Genomic DNA, 12,882 nt, shown 5'->3' with positions numbered 1-12,882 from the left:
TAACACAGTATTTCAAATTTATTTTTCAATGGTGCTGAAAGAGTGATAATACCGTACATACAGAACATGGTTGTTGTTTCTTTAAACAAAATATCAAGTAAAGGGAATAAAGAAAATTTGAAATCTTAAAATTGAAGAGCAGATCTCTTCCTACGTCTCGTCCACCACCCATCCCTCCTCCTCCTTCTCCTCCTCCTCCTCCCCCCCCCATTCCTCCCTGCCTCAACACAAGCGTCCGATATCGTTCTTGGTGCAGCCGTGGTTACAGCACTTTCCCGCCACACCCAGAGAAAAGTTCCTCTTCATCTTTTGGTGCATGGGCCCGTCAGCTGCGTCTCGCTCGCCTAAAACCGTGGGCGGCCGAAGGGCCGAGTCACTCGGCGACGGCTGCCGCCGGTCCCCTCTGGCCCCGTACAGAACCAGGAGGTCTGCCAGGGAGGGAGCGCGGCCGAGGGGAGAAAGGTCGTCTGCTGTGACCTCTGGACCTGACTGCCAGGTGTGCCGGTCGTCCTCCACTGTAACGTCACTGAGGGAACTCCACCTCAAGGCATCTGGAGAAAACGGATAGATTCAATTCAATATAAAGATTACAGGACATCATTCTTCAAACGCACCTTTAGTCGTTGTACAAATATGTTCAATGATCAGAGCATGTTTATAAAAAGGTGCTTTTCAGAGGAAATAACAGTTATTACTCACTAAAAGGGTTTGTGCAATTACCACTGAACATGAGCTGACCATGGTGCTGAAGTAGAGGCTCTGTCAATCAGCTGTCTAACTGAAATGCAGGGGGGGGGGGGGGGGGCTGTTGCCTGATTACCTTTTGATGTGTAATAACTCACCATCTACATTAACGCGCTCGCAAGAAATAAAACAAATGAGAAATACATTTCACCAAGTTTAAAGACACGTTTCAACATATGGTCAGAAGATAATTTTATAATAAGTCTATGTTTTCAAAACTCTATGCAAATCTTTGTGCTGGTATTTATTTATTTTTAAATACACAAATGCACAAATGAAGCAATTAGTGAAAAAGGACAGTCATGCTGACTCACCTTTGTCCCCCACCGTGGACCGTCTCCACCGGGAGCCGCCGCAGGTGAAAATGACCGCTCGGATGAACTCTCTGCCGCACAGTTTCACCCCGTAGTCCCTCGGTAGGATCAGCCTGTCCATCAGGTCCGCCTTCACACAGTTGCAGATGCCGCCGACACACACCACAGCCACGGCGAGGGTCAACCTCCACAGCATCGTCACTTTAAACTAACAGAACGAGTCGGCCAGTTTGCGCTGCACTGGAGGGTCAAGCTGAGCTCCACCTCGGATCTGGACAGTGTTTCCAAAGCTGTTAGTTTCCTTGTTGTTGTTGTTGTTGTTGTTTTCTTTCTGGTAGAAGAGTTGTGTTGCAGCCAAATGCTGAAGTTGTAGAAGATGCTCCTGTTCGTCAGTGTTGTGTTGCAGAGCAGGCTCTGGTTTCCTCTTTTTGTTCTCTCTGTAAACCTAGTCACCGGTTCACTCATCAACCTATGCATCCAACCCCAACCCCTCTCTCCCTCCCCCTCCCCCTCCCTCTCTCCCTCACACGTCATTTAGATGGATGACAATGACGTACATGCAGTTATTTCTTTATTATAATAATATTAGGGGAATATTTCATTGTGAAGTGTGCACATTACTCACACTAGTCTCAATGATGATTTAGAGACAATATGAAGGCATGTGTGACGTCTTGTGCACGTCACTGGGGAAGTGACTTTTATATGATATCCATGTTAAAAAAGAAAAGTTGGTTAGGTGTTTTCTACAAGTTAGTGGCTCGTCACAAAATATGGCTGGAGAAGAGAAAGTATTGGCAATATTTATTTTTATTGGATTTCCAAATATAGTTCCCATGATGTCAAACACGAGTTAAAATTATGACAAATAAACAATGCATACATATCAGCACCGTGTAATATTTTACATCCGCTGAATACTACTGGGATAATAAAAAGGTGCAGCAATGCTTCGCTTTGCATTAAAGCTGCTGGGCACTCATAGTGGACCTTTAACTCTTTCAGAAACAAAGACCAAAACCTTCAGTGACACAGTTTGGAGTAATAACAATCTTCCGCTGTCATGACAAATGAATATCTTTTATATTAACGTTTTGGTCGCTCTGTACCTCTGTGTCTGTGAGCTGAAGTGAACATGTGAGTATTGCATTCCTTCGTGTCAGATTGTCAAGTTGTTTTCATTTAATAAAACATCAGACGCTTCGATAGCCTCAGACTTTATGTTACTGTGACAGCGTTTTAAAGTCTGTCTGCCCTCTAGTGGCCAACATGGCTTAATGCAGCTTTAATTAACAACATGACTGACGAGCAAACACGATCTGTTGAGATGAACGCAGTGTCCCAATTCCATATTACACTCTGAGGCTACGCTGCTTTTTAGTGGCGTGTTCAAACTGGAAAAGTTACGAAAAGAACAGCTCAAATCTTGGAAATCCATTAATATTAAAAAGCATTTAACACACCAGGGGTGTATTTTTCCACCGAATTATTTACATTATTTGTTTTTTTTCCCGAACAATTGTTTCTACTATGAGTACTTTCACACAGAATGCAGATATTATGCAGTAAAGTTAAAATGGTTCGATGTAATTGATGTGAATATTCCTGTTACAGATGTATTCGATGATATACTACAGCGGTGACAGTATATTACTTAACTTAAGTGTTTTGTTTGGCCACTTATGCACCTCAAAAAACAACCACAAAATAATCATGTTTATATTCATTAATATTGAGACGTATTTGACTCAAGGTCCATGATAAAGAATTAGTGCAAACCATAGACTCAATAATGTCAAAAGGACAGTTGGCAGAAAGGGTGAATGCGTCGAATAAACCAACGCGTCATTTCTCCAAGAAGGAGGCGAGGCTGCTTCGAGCGCGGCGGGCTTTCTCTATGCTATCGAACGTTGGAGTCCCATGAGGAAGGTCCAGACGGCCGGGTTCAGACGTCATAATACCCTCAGCCTCCCCTGAAGGCACAATGGGAGAAAAGAAAAAAACACACAATGTGGGATATTGTGTCAAATGGGTGTCTGTGAAAACACCTGTTTTTGTCCTTCACGCTGCAGTAGCTGTGTTAGGTTCTCCTTTAACAGTAATTATTAGGTTTCCACCCTCCACTAGTGAGCACTAATGGCAGAGAAGACTTAAGGATTGGAGATAAGGTTCAATAAAAGAATAACTTTTGTAATAAAGGCATTTTTGTTTGATAAACGTTGGTAATTGTGGAGAGTAGATCTTCCGTTTCTCTGTCCAGCATAAAGCTCTGCTCGTGTGGTTTAGTGACGGTAAGAACAACGACGTAGTCCTACCTCTGACGCGATGAATAAGTGTCCCGTAGGCGCTGTCCATCTGGTAGGCCATTATAAAGCCGAGCGGGACGATGGGAGCCAATAGGAATGGTTTCTTTCTTTTAAGGGCACTGAAGAAAAGTGAGAAAAGAAACAGATCAAGTCAGTATCTCCCTCTGTAGTTATGTGATAAAAGGAGAGATGAAAGATCTCAGAGAATGCACACTTCCATTTTGCAACACAATTATATTTAATGATTTAATCTGAGATTTTCATTACAACACACACAGTAAAACAGAAGGCCAGTAAGTTTGCATTTTAAAATGTTTGCAATACCAAAATCCTGGAAATATAGAAGGATAAATTGTGGAAAATGTCACTTAAATCAGACTTAAAACCACTGAGCCATTTAAAGTTGTCATGTAGCAGCAGCGCCACCTATAGGTGGCTTGTGATTTTTAGCAAGACTGTAACTGCTGCACAGCTGAACTTTATGTGACGAATGTCCTACATGGAGCTGCACCAGTAAAGGCTACTAGACTGTGGTGACTTTAATACTGAGAAGACGTACAGCTGTCATACACGACCCAGGTCGTTGTCTCACTCAGGTCGAGTCACTGATATTACTGGGTCTTTGTTTGTGCGCGTTAGAAACAAGAGATTGTTGAGTCTAACCCAAACACCTGAGAGCTGCTCTCTATGAGCCGTCGTGTAGTAAACTCACCCTAAGGTGAGTCCAACTGTGGTCACTGCATAGAAAGTCCCAAAGTAATTGAGGAATTCTCTGGACCAGGCGACCTGCATGGCCATCTGTCTCTCCCTCATCTGGTTCTGCATCAGGATCTGACGCTCCATCTACACACACACACACACACACACACACACACACACACACACACACACACACACACACACACACACACACACACACACACACACACACACACACACGAGAAAGGACACAAAACATGTTACTCCAAGATTTCGAGGCAGTGAGTAACTGATACAAATGGTAATTTTAAGGATGAAGTGTTCCGTTAATGGCACACGCTCTACCTGGTCTAACAGATAACGTGTGTGTGTGTGTGTGTGTGTGTGTGTGTGTGTGTGAGAAAGAATAACCCGGGTTATCAAAGCAGCGAGACGGACAGGCCGTCAGAGGGACAAAGGCAGAGTCAAAGGTCTCATGCTGATGAACCTCAGTCACTTCATCCTCTGGTCGTTTCCTGTTCGACGTTCACTCACAGCATCACAATCACCGTCGCGCTGAATGAATGACGTCATTTCAAAAAGCCTGTGTCCCTTCAGTTAGTCTCAGACGTGAGCTTTTATTTTATTTATACAGCAAGTACAACTTACTTACTTGCACTATTCACACTCCCACATACACGTTGTACTACTGTACATACTGTCCTATAAGTATTCATATGTGTACCACTGTCTAGAACACCATATTCCCATCATAGCCCAGCTGTTCATTCTGTGTATGTTGTCTTTTGATTATGACGTATTGTCTACGTTTATTACCACTGGACATATGCATTACTCTGCACAACGCCGTTTGCACTTCTGGCTGGATGTTAAACTGTATTTTGTTGTCTCAGTACTTTTACTCTGAATGTAATTCATCTAATTCAAGAACACGAGTCAGCGAAACAGAGATTCATGGATACTGGAATATCAATTCTTGAGGTCTGCATAGAAAGACATTTTTTCAAACTGAATGAATTTATACAACACCTCCTAACATAGCACAATAGTTTCAAGCAACTAGCTTGTTATACAACAAACTGCTATTAAACATGCACAACACACACACACACACACACACATGACGCATGCTACACAATGGTCAGCAACACACTGCACACTAGCTACACTTACTGTACAGCTTCAGGAACCAGACATTGTGTTTGATTTGGGCTGCTGTTAAAAGTTTGAGCCAGTCTGCATCCTTGCAGGAAACTAAAACATCTACATGTAGGTAACAGAGGAGGAGGAGGAGGAGGAGGAGGAGGAGGAGGAGGAGGAGCTGTTTGCAAGCTAAAAAGGTGCAGGAGCCTCCGAACGAACGAGTCAAGAGCTATTTTCATAATGTTTTATGTAAACGCGTTTAAGTTGTGGATAAATAAATAAATGTATTGTGATAAATGAGGGTAAGACTGATCAGCCCTATGGAATGACAATGCTTTGTCCAAAGTCCAGTGCGGATGTGGTCCGGCTGTGTTAATTCAACGGCTGAATCTAATAACAGGACTAATCAAATACCTTTGTTGGAGAATAGATGACAGAATTCCTTCTCCTGCTGTGAGCGAGTGAAGTGTGTTGACTAATACTAGTCAGTAGCAGAGGGAAGTGAAAGGCTTAAAGTTAAGACGTATTGAACGTGTGTTTAAAGCGTGTTGTGACTCTGATTGTGGAGAGTTTAATCAACACTTGTGAACAGAGAAAGGCATTTTAGTCAAACACCACTCAAAACATACAATATATCAAGACAATGGTGTGTTTTCATGAAGCACAACTGACACAACTTTGGTTTCACTAAATGTCTACTGAGCCCATGAGTGCATTTAACGCATAAGAATAATTATTCTATTTTTCATAAAGGTGGCTAAAGTTCATAAAAAGTAACATTTCATTATAGTTACAATCAATTACAATGAATCAAGAGCTGATGAGAGATAAAGTCAATCAAGCATTTGACTGACATGAGAGCAATTTAAATATCTTTGAATTTTGGACTTTTGGTTTGAACAAACCAACAGTTTTGGATCGGTTGGACCAAACAGTTAATCAATTAATAAAAAAAAAAAAATGTGTTTCATCCATAAATTAGTCATAGAGTGAAACAGCCGTCATCATCTGAAAACAGAGGTGTGAACTTCTGTGTAACACCTGGGATGTACATTTGATTATTTTAATTCATCATGAAATTTGGAAAACCCTTTGGAGTGGATTACTGTCACGGAGCCGACTTCACCAGGAAGGAGGAGGCTCCAAAGAGGGTGAGCGTGTCACGCTCTCTGGGTGGAGTAATCTGGAAACTACACTCATGTGTAATGAAGGGTTCCTCTCGACACACTCGAAAAGACTTCACCCCTCGTAAAGTCATCGTTTCTCTCATCTGGGCCATGAAACAGGAAGTAAACAAGAGCTACTGGATATCAGATTAATTTAATAAACTGTCTGGAAACTACCTACTTCTTGAAAACCCGTTTCTCGCTTTAGTCTCCAGCTTATAAGTGTATTTTAAAGAGGTGTAGAATATTCTAATGGAGATTAAGAAGAGGGAGTTGAGTAGAAATGGTCTTGATGGAGGTTTAATCAGAGAAAACTAAAGCAAAGGCCTCATGATTCGTAGCTTGGTACTTGATGCATTAAAGTGCAACGACTGCAAAAATGACTTCCCTCGTCAGCAATCTGCTTGTGAACACAATGCAGTTGTTAGGGCTGCAACTAACAATTTAATTATCTATTAATCTGCCTATTCATACGTCTCTGAAATATAAATAATAAACAATGCCGACTCTCTGAAGCGGCCCAGACGAATGCATGTGAAGCGAGACTACGGTAGTCAACCTCGGCATCGTCAGCACCGACGCGGACATTTAAACCGAGTTTGAAATGTGCGGGAACGCTGCCGCACATTTCAAACTCATCTCTGACGAACACTCCAGTCGTAAACGAGCTCTCAAGGGCCTTCTCTCTTTGAGACACCACCAAGCGTCTCAAAGCAGCTAGCAGCAAGCAGCCCGTCCTCCATCGCTGCGTCTGCTACTTTCCCACACTCACCAACAGGAACAAAGTCCTCCACACCACCACCACCACCAAACACACACACACACACACACACACACACACACACACACACACACACACACACACACACACACACACACACACACACACACACACACACACACACACACACACACACACACACACACACACACACACACACACACACACGGCCAGTAAATCCACTTCCAACCTCACAGATGTGACATCCAGATCACTCAACGTCTGACAGTAATTACAGATCTTGGAGGTTTGTGCTTTCTTTCCACATGACTGGAAATTGGGTAAGATTTGAAAGTTTCCCATCGCTTTGGTAGCGATTCTAAAATGATATATAAAACACGTTTCTCTATAAAATACCCAATCATTTATCATAAGAAGACAGATTTCTCAAATGTCTATAATTGGCAACATTTTGATTTGATTAAATCGGGAACTATCAGGGAAAATAAAAAGAAACAAGATTACAAATCCGACCGTCAGCCTCCGGTTCAAGATTTAGTTTCTTGCTGAGACACATTTCGGTTGATATATAATAAGTGTTATACTCGGCCATAACAACGACCCTAAGACAAAAAGACGAAGCAACATAGTGTTGCACCTTTATACATGTTTACGCTTTAAAAATAGGAAGACCAATACTGTAGATTTGAAGGCAAGCTTGGAAAAGCAGTGGAGGAGACAGTGACCGGAAAGAGCGCTGATGAAAAAGTGAAAGAAAGAAATGAGTCACGGTGAGTTCACTGTGAAAAGGTGACGAGGTGAGAGCAGAGCTGGAACGTTAGCGGGAAGTTCACTGACATTTTCTAAAGGTTACAGTAGAAGCATTCACAGAGCGGGACAATACCTGAAACGTGATCCACGCGATCATCACAGGGTGACATGCTGGAAGAAGTAGATGTAACAGGAGAATAGAGAGAGAGAGAGAGAGAGAGAGAGAGAGAGAGAGAGAGAGAGAGAGAGAGAGAGAGAGAGAGAGAGAGAGAGAGAGAGAGAGAGAGAGAGAGAGAACACACACACACACACACACACACACACACACACACACACACACACACACACACACACACACACAGTAGTGGAAGACAACACTCATAACTATGTTTTAGAGGCCGCTGTGGTGATGTGAACCAGGGGAAGTGAAGGATACTCAAGTTGATGGCAACTGCGCTCGTTACTGTACGTGCAATAAAATATTTGCGAGTGTAAAAAGCCAATCTGTGAACATGTAAACAAGAGTGAAACCTAATTCAATCGGCCACCGCTTCTTTTGATCCATTGCGTTTTTATAGTTACCTTTAGCCGATTAGCCTTGATTTATTTGAATTAACTCGTGTTCTACTGTACGACTTCATAACAAGCATTTTCCTTTTAACGCATCTACTCCCTGTAAAGTACTTTTTAGTGACGTGTAATTTTTGTTTCTGAAAAGGGCTAAACAAGCAACATTTGTGTTACTCATTAGTGTTTGTGTTATCCATAAAGTGAGGATAGCGGGAGTCTCTCACACACACACACACACACACACACACACACACACACACACACACACACACACACACACACACACACACACACACACACACACACACACACACACCAGTGAAACAAGGCCGTATACCTCCCACCTATTCACATTCAACCCCACTCAAGATCCCTGATGTGAATATAAAGCACAGCCTATCATTAGCAGCCAAGACACCTATTAACTACCAAACCATCGAAAAACGTCACAGACGTCATCACACGGCTGCCATTTACCCTTCATTATATGCGTCACACACACACACACACACACACACACACACACACACAGAATGTTCAAGTGAGGTTCAGGATAGACACTGTGATTCAAACACAAAGCCCAAAGACTTTGACTCGTAGAAAGGATCAATTAGCTCTGAATGATGAGACTTGAAAACACCGGAAAGCAATCATCTTTGACATCTTAATGCACATCTTGCTTCACAGATAGTCTCCAATTGAAAGGGTCAATGGTATTCATTCAGTCGGGTGATGGAAAGATGAAATTTCCTTATTACAGGCAGTAACATCAAATTTGACCATTAGCGACCCGGAGGAGTTTTGTTCCGACTGTTTTTGTTCTGCCAAATTCTGAAAGCTTATGAATTAATCAAAAATCACTGAAAAAATGTCAAATGTCTTCTTCATTTGTTTTCGAAAGTAAAGCCGAGTGTGAATTATAAATACGACACTATCTTAAGTTAAGTCAATGACGCAACGCTTCACGTATTTAATATTGACCTGCGAGTCATCGTCACAACCCAGACGAGGGCTCTCTGAAAACTCAATATGCAAACCTTTGTCATCACTGAATAATAATAATAATAATAATAATAATAATAATAATAATAATAACAGTCATCTGCGACGCAACAAAACCTTTTGGGTGCGAGTTGGATAATGTCATTGGTGTTATGACGGCCACACATCCCACCTGCTGCTCGGCAGCTCACGGGCGCAAATAAATCACAACAGAGTGGCCCCAAAAAGAAGAAGAAGAGGAAAACAAAAATAAACACTCCTTTGTTTGAGATGAAATAATGAGCGCAATAAAACATGTGAGCTCTAAGTGAAAATGCTGAGATTCTATCTGTGTGATGCAAGGAAAGAAAGACAGACCAGGCTGACAGGGTAGACAGACAGACAGACAGACAGACAGACAGACAGATAGATAGATAGATATTATTTATTTCATGTTTGCTGTTTAGTAACTTTTGGAATATGCACAATATGTGTGCAGCATCAATGGACTTGTAATCTTAAAGCTAGGTTTTGACCCAATATAAAAGGTCCTTATTGTGTCAGTTGATATCATGCTTTAGTCGTGTGTTGCACATTCCCATCCTTCTCAACAAAAATCATAATTTATCAATTTGCCGCACAGTGAACATGATGAGGCGTTTGGGTCTGCAGCTGGTGGAGGAATACAAAACGAGGTACAATCCAAGCTGCAGTAGACCCAACAGGACACGTGTCTCCATGTTACTGTCACGTGGTTGCAGGTGCATCAAGTAAATCAACGCGTGCACGACAAACTGCATCTTCTTAACCATGTTGTTGTTGTTGTTTTTGACGCCGTGTGAACGGGTTGCACCTTCACTCACCTGCAGCCGCGAATTGTGGAGCATGAATTCTTGCTGCTTTTTAAAGTTTGCGTCCATGGACTTAGACAGCAGGAACCCCATGGCGCTGTTACTGTCAACCTACGGGGGAAACGACACAATTTTTAATGGCACCGTCGGTGAACTTAACCTGCGCGAGACTAAACTTCATGCTAACACCGGCTAACATTTGGTGCTAGCGATACGCAACGTTAGCAAATGACGTTCAACGTCACTTTCTGTGAGTTAAATTGGCTAACGATACGCGCTACATGACACACAACGCAGCTGCCCCGTGCTTCACCCTCGGGCTGAACTTTGAAGGGTGGCTCGGTTAGCTGGAGGTGAACGCTCTACATACCTAGTATGTTTAGAAAGCGGCAGGCTGAGGGAAGTGATGACACTCGTCACAAACGCAGGTTTGACGAGGTTTTCAAGGGCACGCCTCAATGAAAACAGAACGTGAGCACTTCACACAGCACGGCGAACTTCCTGTCAGCCAAATGTCATCAGCGATATAAATAAATACTGTACTTCCGGTCAAACTTTCAAAATAAAACACCAATATCCCCACCAATTCTAAACGAGAATGATTGTACACAAGTTGTACCCTGCAAAGCATGTTCTCAAGAAATGTAAGAAAGATTTAGATATGCGTTGTACCTTTTTGCACAGCTCAAGTGAGTGAGTGGAACATTTGGGTTGAGAAATATACAGACGAGTCTACACAAGTATTTGTCTGTAGGCTGCAGTCCAAGGCCCCAGGGTAGTTGCAGTTAAATGAGAAAGGGCTCCCTCTGCTGGTGTTTGTGGGTCAAAGTCAATAATATTTTACACTCAGTGGCTTGTAATGCATTTAGAATAAATATGTAAATAATAATAATGATAAACACATTTTTACCACACGGTCATCATTAAAAAGATACATTCTCCCCTACTTTAAAGTAACTTATGTTACTCTAAGTGGAATAATGTTTAGTGCATATGTATAATAGGCTATATAGTTTAGATAAATAGATAGATAGATAGATAGATAGATAGATAGATAGATAGATAGATAGATAGAAAAAGTGTACAATGTGTATTATTTATCTAAGATAAAGAAGACTTGTATTTAAATGTAATGACCAATAGGAGCCAGCAACTAGCACACGATAAGTTAATGGATGAAAAAGGATGGACTTTGAACAACAGGGGCCCTCAGAAGGAGGATACTACAATAACTTTGTGGGAGAGTTAACATCCCATGATGCTTCTTGTTTTGTTCTGCATGCCTCAGTGAACCAGGTCAAGTCACGCTATCTGTTTTCATCAACGCATGACAACTGTCTGGCAAACTTTCATCTTCCTGGACAAATAACACTTGGTGTTCCACCTCTTTAGGTTCACAATCAACCTCAAAGTAAATTAGTCACGCTGTTAGTCGTGTCTTTTTACATTTTGAACACTTTGTTACCTAGGTTGTAAAGCCCCAGGGGTCTCCAAGATGGAGGAAATGGTGGCAACAAATAAACACTTAGTGACAAAACCATTGATAAGATCAGATAACTATCGTATTTCCTTGCAACAAAATATAAAGCGTACATGTAGGAGCTAGTTGGTGAACTGATGGAAAGCCCACAAAATGTACAGTCATATTGTACTCTAGATGGGACGGTGCACCTTCTGCCAGACATAGTTTTGGAAGCATGCCGCCTCACATGGGAACTCCACCTGGCTGGTATCATACTGATGTAAGGCAAAAAAAAAAATGTCCTGTCAAATTTCCAGCTTTCCCAAATGACGCATGTTGACTTGTGCGAACATGAATCGCTTTGTTGTAGCCAAGTGGTTAGTAGCTGTAGTGTGATGTCATCAGTGGTGGAAAGAAACTAAGTACATCTACTCAACTTCTGTGTCCAGTTTTATGAAACTTCTATTTTACTTGTGTACCTCCATATTCTACCACTTTATACTTCTTCTACCCTACATATCAGGGGCAAATTTGTACTTTATACTTTATTCTGTACTATACAGAACATATGGTGAGTTTATCAAATATGGTGCATCTGTACAGATTAAACTGACTAAACCCAGTCTGTAAAGCAATTGCAACTTTCGCCACCTCAACCAAATACAACACAATGGTAATCCAGTTGCAATAAATCAGCGGTTTGGCAATAAATCAGCGGTGTGGTGGTGGAAATTGCTAAATCCAGTATTGCTTTGGTACTGTACTTAACACGTGACGTCATAGGGTTGGTAGTGTACTGTACACGTGGCGTCATATGACGTCACGTGTACAGTACAGTACCATAGGGTTCCCTATGACATCCCTATGAGAGGAAACTGATCACACAGAAACGAATTTTAAAAAATCACACGGAGATAGAAACAGAGAGGGGAAAACACAGAACCGCTACCGGTTCCAGATACATCCTGTCTGGCTGACGAATTATGCGTAATTTCATTTATGAACGTCGAAACTATGAAGTTGCTATATATATAAACTATGAAGTTGCTATTTATATATATATGTATATATATATATATATATATATATATATATATATATATATATATATATATATATATATATATATATATATATATGTATATACCATTATG

The 12,882-nt window shown here is 41.5% G+C and overlaps 2 protein-coding genes across 2 annotated transcripts; both read right to left on the bottom strand.

Annotated features, from left to right (window-relative positions):
* Positions 1–162: 162 nt before the first annotated feature.
* rln1 (relaxin 1) lies at positions 163–1,483 on the bottom strand. The gene is made up of 2 exons (XM_068705815.1): positions 1,059–1,483; positions 163–551 (listed from the first exon to the last, which is right to left on the bottom strand). Exons 1-2 carry the CDS (start codon positions 1,252–1,254, stop codon positions 223–225), a joined length of 525 nt encoding a protein of 174 aa, XP_068561916.1. The 5' UTR covers positions 1,255–1,483; the 3' UTR covers positions 163–222.
* A 367-nt stretch (positions 1,484–1,850) lies between these two features.
* On the bottom strand, positions 1,851–10,775 carry plgrkt (plasminogen receptor, C-terminal lysine transmembrane protein). Its single transcript, XM_068705816.1, has 5 exons — positions 10,637–10,775; positions 10,279–10,377; positions 4,077–4,207; positions 3,374–3,483; positions 1,851–3,031 (listed from the first exon to the last, which is right to left on the bottom strand). Exons 2-5 carry the CDS (start codon positions 10,357–10,359, stop codon positions 2,904–2,906), a joined length of 450 nt encoding a protein of 149 aa, XP_068561917.1. The 5' UTR covers positions 10,360–10,377; positions 10,637–10,775; the 3' UTR covers positions 1,851–2,903.
* Positions 10,776–12,882: the final 2,107 nt, after the last annotated feature.

Source organism: Cebidichthys violaceus, unplaced genomic scaffold (genome assembly GCF_023349555.1).
Source record: "Cebidichthys violaceus isolate CVI_PGR_0920_01 unplaced genomic scaffold, fCebVio1.0.p SCAF_12, whole genome shotgun sequence".
Taxonomy (NCBI): Eukaryota; Metazoa; Chordata; class Actinopteri; order Perciformes; family Stichaeidae; genus Cebidichthys; species Cebidichthys violaceus.
Note: the sequence above shows the minus strand (reverse complement) of the source record. Positions and strands in the feature narration are given on the sequence as shown.

Bases quoted from the DNA above. Each gene is read 5' to 3' on its own strand.
- rln1 (XM_068705815.1), bottom strand. From the start codon at position 1,254: ATGCTGTGGAGGTTGACCCTCGCCGTGGCTGTGGTGTGTGTCGGCGGC. The intron at 552-1,058 runs GTGAGTCAGCAT...CGTTTTCTCCAG, and splicing joins GTCCACGGTGGGGGACAAAG to ATGCCTTGAGGTGGAGTTCC.
- plgrkt (XM_068705816.1), bottom strand. From the start codon at position 10,359: ATGGGGTTCCTGCTGTCTAAGTCCATGGACGCAAACTTTAAAAAGCAG. The intron at 3,484-4,076 runs GTGAGTTTACTA...ACTTTTCTTCAG, and splicing joins ACAGTTGGACTCACCTTAGG to TGCCCTTAAAAGAAAGAAAC. The intron at 3,032-3,373 runs GTAGGACTACGT...TTGTGCCTTCAG, and splicing joins ACTTATTCATCGCGTCAGAG to GGGAGGCTGAGGGTATTATG.